Genomic DNA, 21,616 nt, shown 5'->3' with positions numbered 1-21,616 from the left:
TTTTGATGAAGGTGCTAAAGTATGGATGCCTCTAAAGAGAAATAGGATCATAACAGAACAGTTATATTAGCAGGACATTAGTTGTAATTAAAAGAATTTTAAATTCAATTCTGAATTTCAACAAAGGTCAACAAGAATGGTGACAATAGACCTTAGTTGCTGCATTCTAAACAAACTGAAGATAAGCTACAGATTTTAGATCAGTTGGAGAGAAATTCAATTCAATTCAATTCAATTTTATTTATATAGCGCCAAATCACAACAAAAGTCGCCTCAAGGCACTTCATAGGTACAGAGAAAAACCCAACAATCATATGACCCCCTATGAGCAAGCACTTTGGCGACAGTGGGAAGGAAAAACTCCCTTTTAACAGGAAGAAACCTCCGGCAGAACCAGGCTCAGGAAGGGGCGGGGCCATCTGCTGCGACCGGTTGGGGTGAGAGAAGGAAGACAGGATAAAAGACATGCTGAGGAAGAGAGACAGAGGTTAATAACAGATATGATTCAATGTAGGGTGAGAAAGGAACCAGGTCAGAGCAGTTTCCACTTCGGGTAAGGAGACCAGACAATACAAGCATGCAACCTTTGCTTTTTACTTTATAAGACATTCCAAAAGGTAAATCTGGCTTCCTTACACAGACATGGAATTAATGGGGTTAGGTTAATTGGTTATTCTAAGTGTCCAAAGGTGTGAATGTGAGTGTGAATAATTGGCATACAAAAGGAGTCACTATGTTTGTTTCCTACTGTTACCAGTTTGCTCAAGTTGGCAAAAAACAAAGGAGAGTCCACACACACACTTTTTCCAGTTTATTTAATTGAACGGGCAATAAATTGTTAAAGTGTTAGGTATCAGTAGTGCATGGACGAGGGTAAGTACATGCAAGGTGTTGAATAAGGATGCAAGAACCAAAAGATAGCCTAACAAACCAGCACAATGGTGGAGCGGTAGATGGCGCCCAGAGAGAGCGAATAAACCAAAAGCAGGCTTTTTGCCCTTGGCCACTTCTGATGACCCACACAAGCTGCCAGGTTTATATTGTTGATTGTCATTATGCTTAGAAATATTTACTCATATATATATGTGTGTATATATATATATATATATATATATATATATATAGCCCCTCGGCAGTCCGATTGAAGTTGACTGCCTCACTACAAATCTATCTGACTTTCCATGTTTCACAGCTTAAGCCAGTGGTCTCAAGTCCCGCCATTACCTCTGGCCTCTGCCATTTCACATATTCCTGAATATTTATTTCAGCATGATCTCCTTTTAACTCAGTCCATAGAAACTTTTTCTCGTCATGACTCTGTCCTTGTCAATCACAATATACTCAATGTAACTTCTTTTTAAATCATGCATGTTAAAGTCAGTTAACACTGATGGTTAGCGTGATGGATGCCAGCAAGCCTCCCCTGATACTGTTCCTTGAACCCACTGCTCCACCCTTCCCTTGCAGCTACAAGCCACACTGCAGGATGACTAAGGATGACTTTGCTTAGTCATCCAGACCAAACACTGAAGGCTTTTCAAGATCTGGGCTGTGTGCCATGTGTGCATTCTCCTTTGGTACAAAAAAATCCCAGCAAAGAAGAACGAACACACACATACACACCCTAAATCACAGTAAAATGTCAGGAGATCAAAACTCCAGTATAACATTTTATTACTAAGGTAAAATGTCTTGATGCATGCTGAATCATCCAGGTAAGTGAATCCCAAAAGATTGATGCTGTTCATCTGGACGTAGCATTTTCAGTGGTAAAAACGTTTTGTCACTCATCCAAGTGACTTATTCTGTCTCAGCTGACTGCAGGTTTCCCCAATCTTATAAACAGTATATTTGCATAATGACTGAAACCAGCCCATGGAATGAACAATGGGCTGTGAGGTCAGTTCCAGGGACCCAGGGTCCATGAGCAGTGTGGACTCATATTATATTACATGTGTTTTTGCTGCACTGTGCTGCTGTTCATGTGTTCCCATGTTTGTAAGGCTGACAGGCTGGGTGACAGGCACCTTCAGGCCTGGTGGGTGTGGCCCTGCCAGGTGGCTGGCCACACCTGAAGATCATGCCACGCACCTGCAGCTGCTCAGCCTCGTTGGGGGAGAAACTCGTTGTGTGAAACTCCATGTAAGTTTTCCTAGTGAGCCAAGTTTAGTGAGTGTATGCCTGCTGTAGTTGAGTGTCCTGACAGCTGCCTATGTTATCCCCTCACCCCCCAGGAGGCAGCGTGCACGGGGTGTGCGGACACAGAAGTGGAGAACATGAAGCACTGACTTCGGGAGCAGAACACACGACACGGGAGTGCATGGGGATTTATTGTGTAATATTTACAGCACTGTAAATAAACGCACTGCTTTCATCACAAGAGTTCTGCATTTGGGTCCTTCTTCCCCACACCCCCACGTCCTGCCACCGCAGACTATGACACAGCCAATGATCAATGACCACTGATCAATGGCCATGAGTACTGTTCACAGAAAATTGGGGAATGGCTGCAATCACAGCGATGGTGAAAGATGAACGCCTCCTCAATTCAGAGATGGTCTTTCCCTTTTCACATAAATGGCCTCCTTGACTCCGCGCTCAAACCAGCGTTCCTCCCTGTCCAGGATGTGTACATCCTCATCATTGAAAGAGTGTCCAATGGCCTGTAGGTGTAAATAGACTGTGGAGTCCTGGACGGACAAGTTAGCTCTTCTGTGTTGTGCCATCCACTTCTTCAGAGGTTGTTTGGTGTCCCTGGTGCATATATCATGGCAATCATCCTGGCACTGGAGGTGTGGTCCTAAACTTTTGATCAGCTGTAAAACAGCCTGTTTTCAATAAATTGCAAGCTCAATAAAATGTTTTGTCTCACTCCCATTTCTTCTTGTTGCATGCTGAAGCTCTACTTGGAACCTTGTTAAGACCCAACCATGAAAGATATAAAAAAAAATTTGCTGTACTTTTGTGTGCATAAACTCATCAGCTAACACATCTGCTTTTTCAGCTTCTATCTCAAGCCTATGGATCTGCAGCCAGAGATGGTAAATGGCCTGTATTTATATAGCGCTTTTACTAGTCCCTAAGGACCCCAAAGCGCTTTACATATCCAGTCATCCACCCATTCACACACACATTCACACACTGGTGATGGCAAGCTACATTGTAGCCACAGCCACCCTGGGGCGCACTGACAGAGGCGAGGCTGCCGGACACTGGCGCCACCGGGCCCTACCACCAGTAGACAACGGGTGAAGTGTCTTGCCCAAGGACACAACGGCCGAGACTGTCCAAGCCGGGGCTCGAACCGGCAACCTTCCGATTACAAGGCGACCTCCCAACTCTTGAGCCACGATCGCCCCAGATCACAATCTGCTTCACACAGCTTATCCTTCTCCTGTGTCTCCTACTGTAAACAAACTTCAAGTTTTGCATCACTGCTAGGTCCATGGGATTCTTGAAAGAAAAGCTTAAAGCGAGGCAGGGTTGCTGGAGCTGCATTGGGCTTGATTTGGGCACCTGGAGGTGTAGCAAGTACAGCATGGTGCTCAGTTCTATCAAGTGAAACAAGATAAGCACTGCTTCCAGGAGGAGCTGAAGCTTCCTGAAAGGAGACATCAATCACAGTCACAGTAGGGTCAATAAAGACATCTAACTCGATTAGTCTTTCCAGCAACACCTGCTTACTATGTTTTTTGTTTGTTTTTTTACACCATATTTTGGTATTGAAAGTTTGTAGTGATCACAAATACTTGGTCCCAACCTATCAGAAGATTGTGTTGTCTATATAATGCCTTCTTTATTTTATCTATTGACAAAAAAACAAAACAAAATCACACGCAAACACAGAAAGGCACGTGATTAAACATGTTAATCGTCAAAATTATTTATTGTGTATTTTTTCCACACAAACAAAAAGAAGTTCAAAGCAACACAGAAGTACCCTGATATTTCATTGAACTCTCACATGATATTAAACAGAAGCTGAACACCCAGCTCTGTAGAGTGGCCAATCATACTGAAGCAGTGCACTTCATATTTTTGGCCACCAGATGTCACCAAAGAGGATTTTCTTAAAAAGCTTCAAGTAATGAACCGTTTTTTTTTTCTCGATACAATGCTTCAGAAAACTTCATTTGGCTATCACTAGTTTCTAGCATTTGTCGCTAGAAACTATATTGTCGCATGTATACAGGGTACCCACAGTTACCTGTCCAGCCTTCCACTACAAACACTCTATTCACATACAGAAAGTGCGAAACAAAAGAGAGTAAGACGCAGCCACAGCTGGTCAAGCTGCCCTTTTGTAATGATCCCTGAGGTGTGATTGACCTACGTGATCAGCCAATAGATGCCTACTAATTAAATTTGAATTTGAGTGGGAGTACTCTAGCAAGCCATTCAATTCAATTCAATTGTATTTATATAATGGCAAATCACAACAACTGTTGGGGTTGAGGGAAGGAAGACAGGACAAAGACACACTGTGGAAGAGAGCCAGAGATAATAACTACCAACTAACAGTTAAATGTAGAGAGGTGCCTAAACACATGAGTGAAAGCAGGATTTTGAATTCAATTCTGGATTTAACACAGAGCCAATGAAGGGAAGCCAATATAAGGAAATATGCTTTCTCTTTCTAGTCCATGTCAGTACTCCTGCTACAGCATTTTGGATTAACTGAAGGCTTTAATTTAGTGAGGTATTTGATTGATAATCTAAGTAAAAATCTAGTTTGGAACTTTGTTTTGAATGGCTTTTTTTTTTTCAATAAAAATTGGCTGCTGAGTCCTTGATAACTATTTTTGTTGTTTGTTCTTTATTCTGTTTGACTGAATTTACAAAATATATGCTTCAGTTCATTTGAACTCTTGGAGTACAGTCAGCTTCTTCGGTCAGTGTGCATTACTGTTATGGGTTGCGTCCTTCTCCCATATACTCTTCCAGTAGTGTTTCGTCTCCAGCTTTGGTGGGGCTGTTCTCATTCCCCTGACAATGGTAGTATACCTCAGATGGTTCTGTGGAGCACAGCTGGTTTCTCCTGCCTTCTAGCTCCCTGGTATACCTCTTCAAGCAGATGGCCAAGGCTATGAGTCTTTTTTGGCAGTTTCCAGGGCCTCAGGTATGGGCAGCTTGCTGTACTTTGTAGCTTACTATCAGAGCTTGTTAATTTTTTAGTGTCAGCTTTATGCATGCAGCTCCCTCCAACTTTGTAATTTCTCTCTGCAGGGGAAAAACAATCAGCTACAAAGAAGAGAGGCCCCAAAGCTGAAGATCTGTCTCCCATTCCGCTTTTAATTATCCTAGGAACAACAAGTAAGCCATCAGTCTGAAAGTGAGGTATCTATTGGGGTGATATAGTACTATGAGATAAGAATTGATAAGAACTTAGCAATTCCAATTCCACTATCACTATTGCTTATTGATTTAATTCCTTATCAGTTCTCTTATCCATTCTCATTGGCACCACTTTGAGAGTCATTACCATCTCTGAGTAGCAGATATTACAATGGACATTACATTTTGTGCAAATTAATTGCATGCTGTGTGATCAAATATTTGTGCATGTTGGAGTTGTTTCCCATCTTTGTTGTGACAAGTTTTGGAGTCCTTCCAAAAATAAAAAATAAAAATAAAAACCATGTATTATGCATATTTCACAGAACATTTTTCTTACATTATTTAATTACTCACAGGTTTGGATGGAGTTTGAATGGCAAATTCTGATTGCATTCTTATTATAACCAGGAAAGATGAGAGAAGAGGAGATGAAGAGTGCAGCAGGTTGATGAGACACCAAAAAATGAATGAATGAAAGCTTTATTTGTCACAAGCAGGTTGCCCTGCAGTGAAATGGGACCCCCCCCCCCCCGACCTTACACACATAACACAGACATCACATGGGGTTACAAGTCGGAGATCGGTAGCGTTACAGAAAAACACTGAAATGTACACAACAACGGGAAGGTACAAGAGGAAAAAAAGAGACCTCCACTCATGCTGTGCTTCCATGGTAGGACAGCACGAGAACAGGAAACAAAAAAACTCCTCTGCACAAAAAAGCACATAAATGTCCACAGCACAACATTGTGGAAGACATGACAAGCCACAGGGATGGGTAGGGGATGAGGAGTAACCCCAGGCAACACAGCAGCCATCCTGCAACGGCGCCGTCTTTAAGCCGGGGGCGACGTAAGACATCGCCCCGCTCTTCGACAGCGCGTGCCCGGACCCGCCTCGTGTTCCCAGGGGGCAACAAGCATCGAAGGCGTTGGAAAGGGAGGGGGGATGAGTGAGTGCTTATCAGTGTAAGTGTATGTGTGTGCGTGTCCATAGTTCAGCTGAGACAGTGTCCTTCGGCCTATCAGGCTAAGTAAACAGTCCTCCAGCCAATCCAGGTGTCCTTGCATGGGATGGGAAGAATAGCCGTAACACAGTCGTTATCAGGGAGTGATTGTTCGGCTGATGGGGGTCCGCAATGTTGATGTTGATTTTGTAAATTTCCATGCGAGCAGCCCAGGAGAATTTTCAGGCTGCCCTAACACTCCGACACTGGTCTCTCATCTCCCGTTGGAGAGCGCGAGCCTCCCCATGATGGTATCAAACTTCTGTTCCATGGTGTTGTCTTCTTTTGATTCTGAGACCTCACACTGCAGTGATCCGTTCCGCGATGTTTTCCAACTGTCGCTCAAGGGTCTCATTTTGAGCAGGCCTCTCTCTGATGTTATCCCCCATACGCTCAATGGTGTTGTTTTGAGCCTTCACAGCAGCTGTAAGCGTCTCCAAGGTGTTGACCATATTACGTTCGTTGTGAGAGGTCGCGCCTCGTCCCATCGCTTCGATTCCAGCGGGCAGCCTTGGGGGGGTTTGAACAGCCGGTTCCGCTCTCTTATTTCTCCGATAAACCAGGGCTAAGCCAACTCCGATCAGCAAGAACCCTGTTATCACGGTTCCGAATAGATAGATATCTTCAGCGTCCTCGATCGACAGTCCCGCCAGGCACATGATCCTCCAGTTCTGCCACCCGTCCATCGTGTATCCGGCAGGGAAAGTCCCTCCAGGGCACTCAGGCTCTCCCGAGCCCAGACTTCTCGTTGAGAAAAGGGTGTCAATAGCATTCAGAGACCAGTTGATCAAATCCATAATTCTCTTTTAGGTTTTAGAGAACGACAGTGGAGAGGCTGTTCCAGGGAAAGTAATGCACACGAGACAAGACAAGGACATAGAGGCTAAGCAGGGAAGATAAGGGTGAGGAGGAGAGGAGAAAAGTGCGACGCATGTATACAGGGCACCCACAGTTACCTGTCCAGCCTTCCAAAAGAGCAGAAAAGGTGAAGAAGTGGTGAGCATCAAAAAGACTAGTAAGAGGGCACCCAATTTAAAAGGAGCCATTATGGAACAATAAAAGCAGAAACTAAAAGCAAGGGCTGGCAAAATTTGGGACCGTCTCCATACTCTCTTCTAAATAAATATGTCCTCAGGATTTCAATTTCTTTTTCTTGACGTTACTCATTCTGCTTAATATAAAAAACAGCAGCACACAATAACTCAAATTGCACTGATGGTTTATTTGAGTATCATTCTGTGACTTCAACCTTTTGGTATAATTTTGGACATTTTATTTATTAATTTTACTATGAAATATACTAAATAACTTTTTAAAAGTTGCTGTTATCAAAAGGCCCACATTAGCAGATTTTAATATTCATGTGTCTGTTGGATTAAAATGGATGCACTAGTCTTTATTCACCCCTTGCCTTGGTGAATCGGACAATGGAGTTCTGTTGATGATGGATGTCTTTAGTCACACAATCGCTAACCTCAAGGAGACCATACAACCTCAAGGAAAGCTCACTGACATAACACTGATCAGCTTTCTAGACTGGCCAAACTCAGATTTAATCAACTCTGAGTTTATTTTTTAAAATTCAGAATTTGTTGAACATGCTTCTTGGAATAGGTCCCTATTTGTATTTTGCAATGTCATCAAAGCAGGGAAGGGTGTGGCTGCAGTTACTATTGTATTTGCGCCCTGACTTTAGCGTTTTAGGCACTATTTCTCTAATTTAAGTAGTTCTTCAGTAGCAACAGTAGTTTCTGACTTAACCTATATCTGACGTATATCTAAGTCTGTAATCCATAAACTAAAGGTTTCTGAGCATTCTACCGAGTATATAACACTCTTGCAATGCCTGTAAGACTACAGACTGGTGGAAACAACCCGCATCCTTTTTTTGGTTGCTACCAGCTGCATCAAGTTCACTGCAGTTAGTACATGTAACCACATTTACTTCCGCTTACTGTTCAAGTAAATTTGCATGCTCCCTACAATTGTCAGAAAAAAATCTAATGCAATAGTGGGAAATACACATTTTATCCTTGATTAATTATTATACCGCATATAATTAACAGAGCATGTGAACAGTGCCAGTTGTTTTTATTTTAAACGCGCAGCACACACACACACACACAAAACATCGACCTACTAGCAGTTGTCTGTATTATTGTTTTTTTGTACTAAGTGGTTGTTTGCGTTACAGCGCCATTGCTTTTATTTTGAAGGATATGATCTGATGCATGTGCCAGACATCCCTTCTTCTGACTTTGACGCCCGTGGGTCTGAGAACAGTGGCGTGTCAGGTTACAGGCGTGGCGCAGTTTGATTCTGATCGTTTCGTAATTCATCATCGCTAAGCAGGAAGTGCAGCCATGGCGCAGGGGCTCAGAGAAAGGTTTGAAAAATTTCTCCATGAAAAGAATCTGCTGACAGATGCCCTGGCAAAGGTGGAAGCAAAAGTCGGAGTAAGCAGGACCTACATTGCTCTCGGTGAGTGTTGACGGGTGGAAAGAGAGGCAGAGGCTGTCCGCATCACTGAGGGACGCATAGATAAAGGAAATAAAAGCCCGATGGACAGACTCACATTTAGCTGCAGTTTCCTTTAGCCATAAGCTAACAAAAGAAATTGTGTTTATTTTACATCATCAGCTCGATACTATAAAAGTAGTCTCCATAATGTAGTTACTGGTTGTAACATAGGTATATAGGTTTGATCCGGTTAATGTATTCGTGGGAAGAAGATCTTGACAAATGTGTGGTGTGATGTGTTTCAGCTGTCATCGGTGTAATCGCAGTTTACTTGGTCTTTGGATACGGAGCCTCCCTGCTATGTAACCTCATCGGGTTTCTGTATCCAGCCTACATATCGTAAGTATATGTTATTCTCAGAACACTTGGAAATGGCCTTAATCGTCTGTTATTTGCTCCTGTCGTTGTGCTTTCAAGTCACTGAATCTATAAAAAGGCCTGCGTTCATGTCAGCGCTAAGGACAACCTCCTTTAATCGAGATGACCACACCTGTGAGATTTATTTAGGGTATTGTAGCGCTTAAGCTCCAAAAGGATATAGGTCTGTAGGCTTACTTAATATTTGAGCTTCTTTTTTGTGCAAAGTTTTTAATTTTTGAGTGCGTTTGCCCTCCACCAGTCTTTAATTATCATTTCCCGCAAACAAACAATGACAATAAAATACATAAGCACCTACAAAAATGTTAGTTTTAAGAAAAAGAACAATTTAAGCATTAAAAAAATCACAAAGGGAGAACATTATAATATCCACAACTGCACCAAAGAGTAAAACAGTGAACTGTGGATTATTAAACTGTGTAGGTCTTTGTCTTCTAAGTCCCTATTACCGTAGTAAACAAATGATTCATTGATGGTATTTAATTTATTTATACTCAACTGGCTTATCTCAAAATGTAAAAGAACCAGTTTTGTCTTATCATTTCCTAATAACATTTCAATTTACAATAAGTCATTACACAGCAGTGGGGAGTGGATTTCATCACAGAAGGTGTTTCTCTAAAAGTGTTGTAATGAAGTTTAAGGATTTTAATTATCCACTGTTCTCTTCTTCAATGCCATGTGCCAGCATAGTGCAGAGCAGCTACCTGAACTCTACTCCCACAGAGGTCGATTTTCTTGCTAATAATTTTACATCTTCACTGGTTACGACTCTAGATATTGTAGCTCCTCTAATAAAGAAATTCCACGATCACAAGTACATCTGCTGTGATGCTTAGACTTCTGATTAAGTCTCACAAGTGTCAGCTTTGTTTTTATAGCCCACATAGATATAAAAATGTGGATATGTTCTGATAAATGATCAGAATATAATATTTCTGACTGTCTGAGTCAAAATTAAATTGAATCGAATCGAATGGGGACCTTGTGAATCGGAACCAAATCAGTTATTGAAATCAGTGACGATACCCAGCCCTACTGCTGATTTGAGTCTTTTTTTTCAGAGTAGCTACAGTCGTTCGCTGTAAAGAGGCAATTAACTGAAGAAGCAGCAGCATTTAGGAAAACCAGTGTGGAGGGGCGTTCATTCACAGCTTGGTATTGTATTGGGGAAATTCGCAATGTATGTGCTGGTTTTCCAAAGTAATTAACAGTCATAGCAGAACCTGCTTATTTTTTGGCGTTACTTGATTCATCTGCTGCTAATCTTAATACATCACTTTTTATGATTAATTGTAATACTCTGCTTCAAAAATTTGGCACTGTGAAAGGGACACAGGAGATGCAACAAAATATAAATGTGTTGCAAAAAAGTGTCCAATCTAATACTGCAGTATAAAAAATTATATAATATTATATTATCATATAGTTAGTTTTAGGTGCAAATCTCCAGGTACTGACAGGTAGGAGAGAATTAACATGTCATTGGGAGACAACCAGTTCTTAATGAGTGACAATGCAAACACAGGCTATTTTTTAAACCAAGCAATCAACAGATTATTGACAACTACTATCTATTTTTAAAATTGTGATTATGCAGTCAAAGCAACATCACCATATGACCCCTGAGCCTGAATGTAGGGAATAAAACATGCAGCTTTATGGGAAAGTGCTGAAAGCCTGCACATCTCAGATAAAACGCTATAATAATTTTAAGGGGGAAAATCTTATATAGCTCTATCATCAGTGTAATTACAGTGGATTCTTTTGTCACACATAAGGTGACAAACAGATTTCCATCCCTCAGCGAAGGCCAGCAGCTTCCAGCCCCCAAATCACTGCATGTGCCCGGCTGTGATATTGACACAGTACTCTGTTCTCTTTGGAGGAATCGTTAAAAGTATTTAGGACATTTTGAATAGATCCCCAACAACAATGGCTGAAAAGAAGCCTGGAACAATCAGTTTCCACTCTGTTGTAACCCTTTGCTCACCTTCTCCATACAAATTCAGGACACTTGAAAGACCTATGGAGCACTTTAAAGAAATAAGAGCGTTATAGTGGAAGTCTGGCCTGTACTATGCAAATATAAAGAAATGGGTGGCCCAGGTTTAAAGAAATGTAAAGGATAAATCAAAATATTACGTTTTACAGAAAAAAGTAGGTGCTGCTCATAACTCAATCAGAAGTCTGAACAAGTAAAAACCTAGCAAAAAAAAAAAGATAACATACACACCTGATTTTGGATTTATGAGGATGTTTGTATGGAAGAATTTTTTTTTAATTTTCTTTTTTTTTTAAATGGTACCTGTTTATTCGATTAGACTGAAATATATTTATCCATGTATTTTCTGTAAATAATTACAGATGGCTAGAAATAGCTGAATGTTAAACAAGCCAATTTGCTGCCTGTACAGAAATGTAATACTTCTATCTGTCTGCACCACCTACTTTGGCTTTGTCAACCTTTAATTTAGTGCACTCCACCAAATAGTATGAGTTATCTGGCTGCAATTTACCAAATTATAGCTACCAAAAACGTTACTTCTCTCTTTTAGGAAGTAAAATGAATACTGACCATTTTCTAATTTGTGCTGTTATTTAAGGAAATTATAAGGAGATGCTGCCATGTCATTAAGAAAGAATTTTAAAAAAGGGTTTTGGATGGAAATGCATTGTCAACGTCCCAACACTTAAATTTGGGGTCACAGGGAGCTGCAGTCTGTCTTAGCTGTTATGGGATAAGAGGCAAGGTACCAGTCCATCACAGGCCCAACACTGAGACAGGCCCAGTTTTGAACCAGGAACTTTCTTTAATGTGAGGTGACTTTTTATCAATTATTGCCGTAGTTAGCCCTTAATTAGCCCCTGGCTTCTAGCTTTTTGGTTTAACATCTGCTAACACAGGGGAACATTGCTAGATAGATATAGATGATCTATTTTCATTTGACCCATGGAAATAATTCATCATAACGGGGTATCAGCGATGTAAGGTTTTGCCTTTTTTATAGCAATTCTTGCACAGAGTTACAAAAATGTTTAACGGGCTACTAATCTAGGGCAGTTGGAAAGAAAAGCGACTGGACTACTTTGAGATTCTTGAAGAAGCTTCAGCTCTCATCCAAGACTCTTCAGTTCTGAAGCTTCATCAGTTCTGGGAACTGAAAGATTACCATGATCTGGATGACTGAGAACCTACACAGATTTATCATCTATTAATTGTAAACTGAACTTCATCTATAAAGTTAGTGGATTTCCCCTGTGACTTACAAAGAAAGCATTTAAAAAAATTTGTCATCAAAAGTTTTAAAACAGTTCTTATCATTGTGATATTATCTAGTAAAATCTCAGGGCTAATACTACATGCAGTCAGCATAGTGTCACATGTTGGCCTGCTGCCGTCACTATGAATGTTTTTCTTGTCTCAAGTTTTTTGAGAAACAGCTTGATAGAAAGTAACCAGAATTGTCCTCAACATTTGATACATTTTATTAATCATAAGATATCAGTATTTTCTCAAGTCAAAATTATGGATGTTACATTATTTGGTACAAGAGAAGAAAAGAGTAATAATGATAAGCTCAGAGTGGAGCTAATAATCTGCATAGGTTTATTTGTACAAACATATGTTATCTTCACTGTAACTCTGTTTATAACAGGTTATTTTGTCCTGATTTTGTAAATCTTATTTGAAATGACTCATCCTTTCGAAACTAAACTGAAATCTCTAGAGCTAGCAGCTCTTTAAAAGTTAAGCCATTACTTGCAACATGGTTGCCTGGGTGTTTGCGTGATTATTTCTTAGTTGTGTAACAGTGTTTCTGTTTGTTGCAATAAATCTTGTGGTGTTGGAAATCCTGTCTATTCACCCTTAAATAGTACTACATTTGTAAGGAAAATGCATTTGTGGGTTGAGCAGCAGAGTTAAAAAAGTTTGGTTGGTTGCTTGATTAGCTAGGATGAAAAGGCTGTAGTTCAGGCTGTCCACTACTGTGAATACTGTGAATCCCAGGTGACACCTTGCAAGTGGAGCATGGTAGCTGTGCTTCATTTTAATAATTTTAAATGTCAACGAAATGTCTAAATTAGACAAAATCTGTATCAACAGCATGATCAAAATGTTGTAGCTTCTGTTTCATCACTGTATAGTTCTGGTGCTTTTCAATAATAGAATAAAAAAAACCAACTTGTTTCAGAGTTGACCCTTTTCACATATGAGTTAAACTGATTGTAACATTAGTCTCCCATGAAACTGACGAGTATGGCTGTAATATTGGAAGGCATGGCATGGTCTGTGTGCCTTGTAGTCACACAAATAAATCAAACCACTGCTGTAAGATTTATAAACCCCTCATTTGTGTGATAAATTCTTAATGGTGTGTATAAATGTTGTTGTGATGTATTCTGTGAACACCTCAACATGCACGTTTTCACCAAATGGCCATATAGACTAAGTGAGTTTAAGTATTAATGACATATAATGGATGTGTTGGTACTACTGGAGGAAAATGAAAATTCATGACCCATTGATTAACAGGCCGATTTCTGTGTATTCATCCTATGCATTCACAAGGTGGTATTGTCTGTTCAATTTATTATTGATGCTTGAATACATCAATACATGCTGCATATTGAAAGCGGGACATGAGCTTGATCCATGTGCACATTCATGGTCCTTACAGAACAGTGCTTACAGGTATGTGTAAAAGAAGTACCAAACGTGTCTTTGTTCTTCCCAGGATTAAGGCCATTGAAAGTGCCACCAAAGATGATGATACTAAGTGGCTGACCTACTGGGTGGTGTATGGAGTCTTCAGTGTGGCAGAGTTTTTTGCTGACATCTTCCTTTCCTGGTTCCCATTCTACTATATTGGAAAGGTAATCCAGTTGGTCTCTGTGCCTGTCCTCCTGGCACTTACATTGATAAGGCATTACATTTTGACCACTGACAGGTGAAGTAAATAACACGGAGAATCTCTTGGGAGCAAATAAAAATTTTGCCCTTGAAGTTGATCTGTTACAAGGATTTGAGCGAGTTTGATAAAGGCCAAATTGTGATGTCAAGGTATCTACAAAACTGCAGCTCTTGTAGGATGTTCCCAGTCTGCAGTTGTCAGTGTCGATCAGAAATGGTTCAAGGACAGAACAGTAGTGAACCAGCAACAGGGTCATGAGCAATGTTCCCTCTAATTTTTCATGTGTCTGAGCGAACACACAAACTCCCTGAGCGGTCCCTTGGACCACTGTGAGCAACAGCAGACGTGTGCACTGTGGTCACGCCAGCATCAAATCCATCCAAGTTACATGGTTTATTAAAATAATCAAATTACAGCGTTTACATTTATGTTAGACTACTTTTAATTAACTGCTTTAGCCCACTTACAATGAAAATTTAAATAAATCTTGTTCGTGACCTGTGTAGTATTTTTTGAAAACACAACTTTCTTTTTTTTTTTTTAATTAATTAATTAATTATTTTTATAAAGCTCTGACTTGTATTATGAGTCTGTGGTCTGGGAGAGAGTCCTGTAACTCTCTGTCAGCAAAATACAGTATATAATGACCAATGTTGGGCAGTTAATGATATAGTTACTTCTTCAAAAAAGTAACTGAGTTATGCAAACAACAAACTTTTTTGCAGCTGTTTACCTTAAAATGCAGCCAAGGCGGTTTTTTTAAACAAACATTTCAAACTATTTACAGAACAATCAGCTGTTCTGCATCAAATCTGATGCCACACAAATTATTTGTGTCAGTCCAAAAAAATAATTTCTGTCCACTATGAGATAAAGGAGAGCATCAGCCTGTTGCTTGCTGGCCTGCTGACAGGAGATGTATCACTGCTGTAACACCTGTAACATTCAGCAGTCGCCTCATTGTTCTGACACACACAACAAAACTATTGACTACGCTACACACTAACTACTCAAGGTTTGCGCTAAACGTCGCAAATCTCTCACATCTCAAAACACCGCTCTACTCCTAAAACTTCCCCCCTTCCTAAACAATTAAATGCCTTGTTGCCATATCATTTTTTGATTGGTAGATATGGTACATTTTTCGACCAATAAGAAAGGGTGGGGTTTTCTGGTTTTGTCTTTGCTCACAGGCGGAGAATGCTTTTGAGTGTTTTCCTTATAAAATGCCGTTTTTACCGTTTCTTCCTGCAGTAAATATAAACAACGATAGTATTCAGGAAGAAAACCAAACATTGCAGATATATTTTTATCATAACTCTGGTTTTACGTGGCCTATCAACACAATTTAAAAACTGGTATAAAGTCCACACTTTTTCCGTCAATTGTTCCGTCTGTCCTGCTCACATCTCCAGTGGTTGTACACGTTGTCATTAACGTGGCTTCAGTCCACATCAGCCACGCTGCTTTGCTAGCTAAAACACCGGTGTCGGCACATAAGGACGCTGTCATAGCCTGTCAACGATGTTGATTGGCTGCGTATATACGAATGTGAATCGCATTATTGGCTGGACTATGGGATAAGGTGGCATCGTGCTAATTCCATACGGGAGCAGCCAGTAGCTTATTGACTAACACTGCAAAAAAGAATTCTTAAAGTATTAATTTTAATTTCAATTCAGGTTAGATTTTTTTTTGTGCCCAACGCAGATTTTCTGTGCGCAGCGACCGTGCCAGCAGTGCGCAATTGCACACGCGCGCAGCTTAGAGGGAACATTGGTCACGAGCATCCAAGGCTCATTCATGCACGTGTAAAGGCTGGCCCATGTGGTCCAATTCAACAGATGAGTTTCTGTACCTGAAATTGCTATTAATGCTGGTCATGATAGGAGAGGGAAAAAAATGCTGGTTATGATAGAAAGCTGTCAGGATACTGTGCATCGCAGTTTGTTGTGCATCGGGCTGCAAAGCCACAGACCAGTCAGGGTCATGTTGAATGTTTTCCGCTAGGGATGTGAGCATCATAACTGGACCACAGAGCAATGTAAGAAGGTGATTTGGCCTGAAAAATCGTATTTTCTTTTACATCACGTGGATGGCCTAGTGTGTGTGTGTGTGTGTGTGTGTGTGTGTTGCTTACCTGGGGAACACCTGGCACCAGTATGCACTAAGGGAAGAAGTCAAGTTGACAGAGACAGTATGATCCTTTGGGCAATTCCCTGCTGGGAATCCTTGAGTCCCGAAATCCATGTGAATGTTACCATGACACATATCACCTACCTAAGCATTGTACGAGACCGTGTGCATCCTTTAATTGAAACGGTAGTCCCTGATGGGTGGGCCTCTTTCAGCAGGATAATGTACACTGCAACAAAGCAGAAATGGTTGGGAGCACAACAATGACTTTGAGGTGCTGACCTGGATTCAAAATTCCCCTCATCCTGTCGGGCATCTGTAGAATGTAATGTGTAAACGAGCCCGATCCATGTAGGCCCCACCTCCCAACCTACACGACTTAAAAGTTCTGTTACTAATATCATGCTGCCAGATACAACAAAATCATTACAGGGGTCTAGTGGAGTCCATGCCTCAATGACTCAGGGCCGGTTTGGCAGCAAAAGGGGGACCAGCAATTTAGGCAGGTGGTCATAATGCCTGAAAGTTATATTATTATTATTCTGTTTAGTGCCAAATTCTATACCTGTTTTAATTTTTTGAGAGAAATTTTCTTTTTTTTCCCCAGTGTGCCTTCTTGGTGTGGTGTATGGCTCCAACTCCTTCTAATGGATCGGTGCAGATATATAACCGCATCATTCGACCATTCTTCCTCAAGAACGAGGCCAAGATTGATGATGTAGTGAATAACATCAAGGACAAGGCGTCAGAAGCTGCAGACAAGTTCAAGGATGAGGGTGACTAAATCATCATAATTGTGTAGTGTTTGCTAAAAGAGCCTAAATGATATATCAGATCCTATTTAAGATGCAATGAAAAATTGCCTTCAAGAGATTTAACTGTAGCTGCTCACATTCAGCTAGCTAAGCTCGGATAAGAGGTGAAACGTCTTCAAGAAACTCAAAAAGTCTACTGGCCTTTCTTTTCAAGCTCCTTAGATATTAAACAGACTTAAACCTCCTAGCACCTGGTGCAGAGACCACTTTGTATTCATGTGAGTGTAATGCAGATAATGGTCTCCCTCTTACGAGAGGGAAGAAACACGTGTCCTGCTTCCCACATTGCCTGGATAGGCAGCTACTAAGCATCCCTGAAGTGAAACATGTTGTGTGCTAAATGTAAGAACAGCAAACCTCAGACAATACTCCAACTTGAGTTCTTTCTCTAGCTTGGGAGTAATTTTGTGAATTTGTATACATTTCAGTTATTTTTAAAAAAAAATGGCAATAATAAAGTCAACCAAAAACAGAAAAAAAGGATTGAAACATTTTCAGTAAAAAATACAGGAGATTTTCACATATCATCCACTGTACCAAACGTACACAACAACAGCACAACAAGGTCCAAATCCCCAAAACTAGGGGTGGGCCATAATTTAAAATAGTTTCATAGTAGACATGTTTATATTTTGTAGTTGTAAATTAAATTTGCAGGTTTCTAAAGTCAAACATCTGCAGTACTGATGTACTAAGTTTCACTGACAGTATCTTTGTATTTGTTTGTGATTTGTCCACAGCTAAGAAAGCCACAGCAAACCTCATATTTGAGGAGAAGAAGAGCTCCTAAGAATGAAGTCTGTCCACAGTGCCAGCTCTGTAGCTGACTCATTGAAGAAATTTTGCCTTGAAAATGTCAGTTTTTACAGCACCTATTCAGAACACATCTGTAAGCTTCATGCCTGTGATATTAAATGTAAAACTGTAGCAGTCAAAGTCGCTCCATCTTTTGTTTGGTTTTTCTGGAAGGCTCTCAGTTTAACTGTATGGTAGTCCTGGTATGCTTCTTGAACCAAATAAAAACTACTTTACTAAAACCATTTCCTAATGTTAATGATCGTACAACAGATTTGATGGAGATTATTCAGTTTGCTGTTGAGGAGTTGATATGACTCAGGTCTTACTGACAACTCATGTACTTTGCTGTTCTTTTGTTTTTCCTTTATCGCTGCCTAAGTAATATTTGGTGCCAGTTTGATCAGCTCATTGAAAAGATGTTAAGTTAACTAGTAAGAGACTTCAAATGGAACAAATTGTGTGTTTTATATCCCCTTAATGAAATGTTTGGAAAAAAAAAAAAAGAAGGTTAAAACTATTCACTTTCGGTCTGGCCTTATATATAGTGTAAATCCAGCTGGGATGTGAGGAGGTTGAACAGGTCACCTTATAATTGGAAGGTTGTTGGTTTGATCCCTGTCTGCTCCAGCCTGTATGCCAAATATCCTTGGGCAAGACAGTAACCCTAGGTTGCTTTATACTCTGATAAAGAGCACTTATGTAGGAAACGCAGAGAGAGAAAAAAGTGCTTGTATAAATGGGGGTGAATGAGGACAGGTTCTGTAAATGCTTTAAGGTCTCAGTTAGACTAGAAAACTGCTATATAAGAACCAGTTCATTTACTAGTGTGTTTTTAGCTGTCACTGTACAGGGATGTAAAAATACAACAATACTGTTGACCAAAATATCCTAGTAATATGAGTAATAGACTCCAATTTGTTCATGTAAATGGAGAGTCCTCTTCATACACTAAGGTTAATTATGGAGTTCCACGTGGTTCAGTGCTAGGACCAATTCTGTTTACATTATACATGCTTGCCTTAGGCAGTATCAACAGAAGGCATTGTGTACATTTTCACTCCTATGCAGATGACACACAGCTTTATCTGTCCATGAAGCCAGATAACACACACCAATTAGTTAAACTGCAGGAATGTCTTAAAGACATAAAGACCTGGATGGCCTCTAAATGTTCTGCTTCTAAATTTAGATAAAACAGAGGTTATTGTACTCGGCCCTGAAAATCTTAGAAATATGGTATCTAACTGGATTTTTACTCTGGATGGCATTACCTTGGCCTCCAGTAACGCTTGGAGTCATTTCTGACCAGGATATGTCCTTCAGTGCACATATTAAACAAAGATTTACGACTACTTCTTCCATTTGTTCCATATCCACACTGAGAAACTAGTTCCCATTGTATCTTAATGACCTTATAGTACCATATCACCACATTAGAGCACTTCACTCTCACACTGCAGGCTTACTTGTTGTTCCTAGAGTATTTAAAAGTAGAATGGGAGGCAGAGCCTTCAGTTTTTAGGCCCCTCTTCTGTGGAAGCAGCTTCCAGTTTGGATTCGGGAGACAGACACTATCTCTACTTTTAAGATTAGGCTTAAAACTTTCCTTTGTGTTAAAGCATATAGTTGGAGCTGGATCAGGTCACCCTGAATCCTCCCTTAGTTATGCTGCAATGGGTTTTTTGCTCTGCTGGAGGATACATTTAGTATTTCTTCTGCATTCACCCTTCTCACTCAAAATGTGTTAATAGACTCCTCTGCATTGAATCATGCTTGTTATTAATCTCTGGCTCTCTTGCAAAGCATGTCTTTTATCCCATCTTCCTTCTCTCACCCCAACTGGTCGCAGCAGATGGCTCCGCCCCTCCCTGAGCCGGGTTCTGCTGGAAGTTTCTTCCTGTTAAAAGGGAGTTTTTCCTTCCCACTGTCGCTGAAGTGCTTGCTCATAGAGGGGTCTTATGATTGTTGTTTTTTCTCTCTGTATGTATTATTGTAAGGTCTACCTTACAATATAAAGCACCTCAAGGTGACTGCTTTTGTGATTTGGCGCTGTATAAATAAAACTGAATTGAATTAATCAGAGTGTAGCTTCAAGTCAATTAAACTTCTTGGTTATTTAGCTGATCAGTTAAGGTGCAGAAGGGGTTGTTATTCAGTTTCAGCTGTTTTGATGTTAATGAAATTAACAATAGGTGCACTACAGGTAGAACAATGAAACAACCCCCAACACAGGAATGGTGTTACAGGCCACTGACTTTTTACCTCTTCTCTGTTTTTCACTAGTTTTGCTTTTGTGTAGAAGTCCAGAGTCCGGGTCACTACTTGTAGCATGAGGCAAGACTTGGACCCTACAGGTTGCAAAGGTAGTTCAACTCCTCTAAGATTCCTCTAAGTTTGACTCCTCTCCTGGCTGTAGCTCAGGAGGTAGAGCAGGTCATCTACTGATCGAAGGTTAGTGGTTTGATGCTTCAATAAGATACCAGCGTGCTTTCTGATGCATCCATCGAAGTGAATATTAGCTAGGAAGCACTGAAAAGCATAGAAGAAAGTGCTGAATGGGTGAGTGTGGCATGTTGTATAAAGTGCTTTGAGTGCTCCAGGAGAGTAGAAAAGCGCTATATAGGAATCAGTCCATTTACCATAGCAACATGTGCCACTGCAATAAGGTTTGCTGAGATTAGTTACCCTAAGAGTAGTGGACTGGGCTATAGAAGGTCCTTGTATAGAATACTAGAACTGGCAAGTCCTACAGCAGTGATAGATGCGAGAAGCTGTGGAGAACATTATGCTGCGTAACATCACTCATATTACATGACTGACCCACTGGTGGTGGGTTAGTAATGTTCTGGGGGAGAAATGAACAGACTTCTACAGGCCAGGCAATGGGACACTAATTGGATATCAGGATGAAGTCCTTGGATCCAGTGCTAGACCAACACTGGTGCAGTGGTACCTGACTTCCTCCTGGTGCACCAGAATTGACACCATTGACTTCCCCCACACCTGACTTAAGTCCAACAGAACACATCTGGGATATATCACGTCTTGGTCCATCTGACGCCACCAAGCTCAGTGATGCTCTGATCCAGGTCTGGGAGGTGATCCCCCAGGAAACCATCTGATATGTCGTTAGGAGCGTGCTCCAGTGTTGTTAGGCTTACATAAAAGTATATGGGGTCCATACTGAGTACCAGTTTAAGTTTATACAACGAAATTCCAGCAAAATGGACTAGTCTGCCGCATAATTTTTTTCCATTCTTTGGGTTTCAGGTTGTATTCAAATTCAGCTATGTGTAGTTTGGTAATTTAAATTTCCATCAGTCACCATGACAGGCATCCATTCCTAAAGCAGTATTCAGTCCATAGCAACATAGATATTAAGCAATTTTCCCCCCTATTGAGATTTGATATTTTCAAAGTGTTCATTTATTTTTTTGAGCAACGTCTTGTAATAGTGTGTTCCAAAAAAGGTTAACTTGTGGCAAAACCAAAAATGTAACACACTGTTGAGGTGGTAGGAGGGAGTACAGTGATTGATTTTAATGGCTTCATAAACAACTATATAAAACAGTCCATAAAAATTCATGCATTTTCAGTGTAAATTCTTTTGGAAATATAGAGAAAATTTATCTACAACAGAGCGAACTGTAACAGTGACTTCATTCAGTTGGGTGGTTCACCACAAATATACTTGGCTGCATAGAAAGATT

The 21,616-nt window shown here is 40.5% G+C and overlaps 1 protein-coding gene across 1 annotated transcript; it reads left to right on the top strand.

Annotated features, from left to right (window-relative positions):
- The first annotated feature begins 8,601 nt into the window (after positions 1–8,601).
- On the top strand, positions 8,602–18,145 carry reep5 (receptor accessory protein 5). Its single transcript, XM_005929024.3, has 5 exons — positions 8,602–8,824; positions 9,109–9,202; positions 13,981–14,119; positions 16,901–17,069; positions 17,849–18,145. The coding sequence occupies exons 1-5, from the start codon at positions 8,707–8,709 to the stop codon at positions 17,896–17,898; spliced, it is 570 nt and encodes a 189-aa protein (XP_005929086.1). The 5' UTR covers positions 8,602–8,706; the 3' UTR covers positions 17,899–18,145.
- The last annotated feature ends 3,471 nt before the right edge of the window (positions 18,146–21,616 follow it).

This window comes from Haplochromis burtoni, unplaced genomic scaffold (genome assembly GCF_018398535.1).
Source record: "Haplochromis burtoni strain Fernald_Lab_line unplaced genomic scaffold, NCSU_Asbu1 Contig_113, whole genome shotgun sequence".
Lineage (NCBI taxonomy): Eukaryota > Metazoa > Chordata > Actinopteri > Cichliformes > Cichlidae > Haplochromis > Haplochromis burtoni.
The sequence above is the reverse complement of the archived record's forward strand: the minus strand, read 5'-3'. Positions and strand labels throughout refer to the sequence as shown.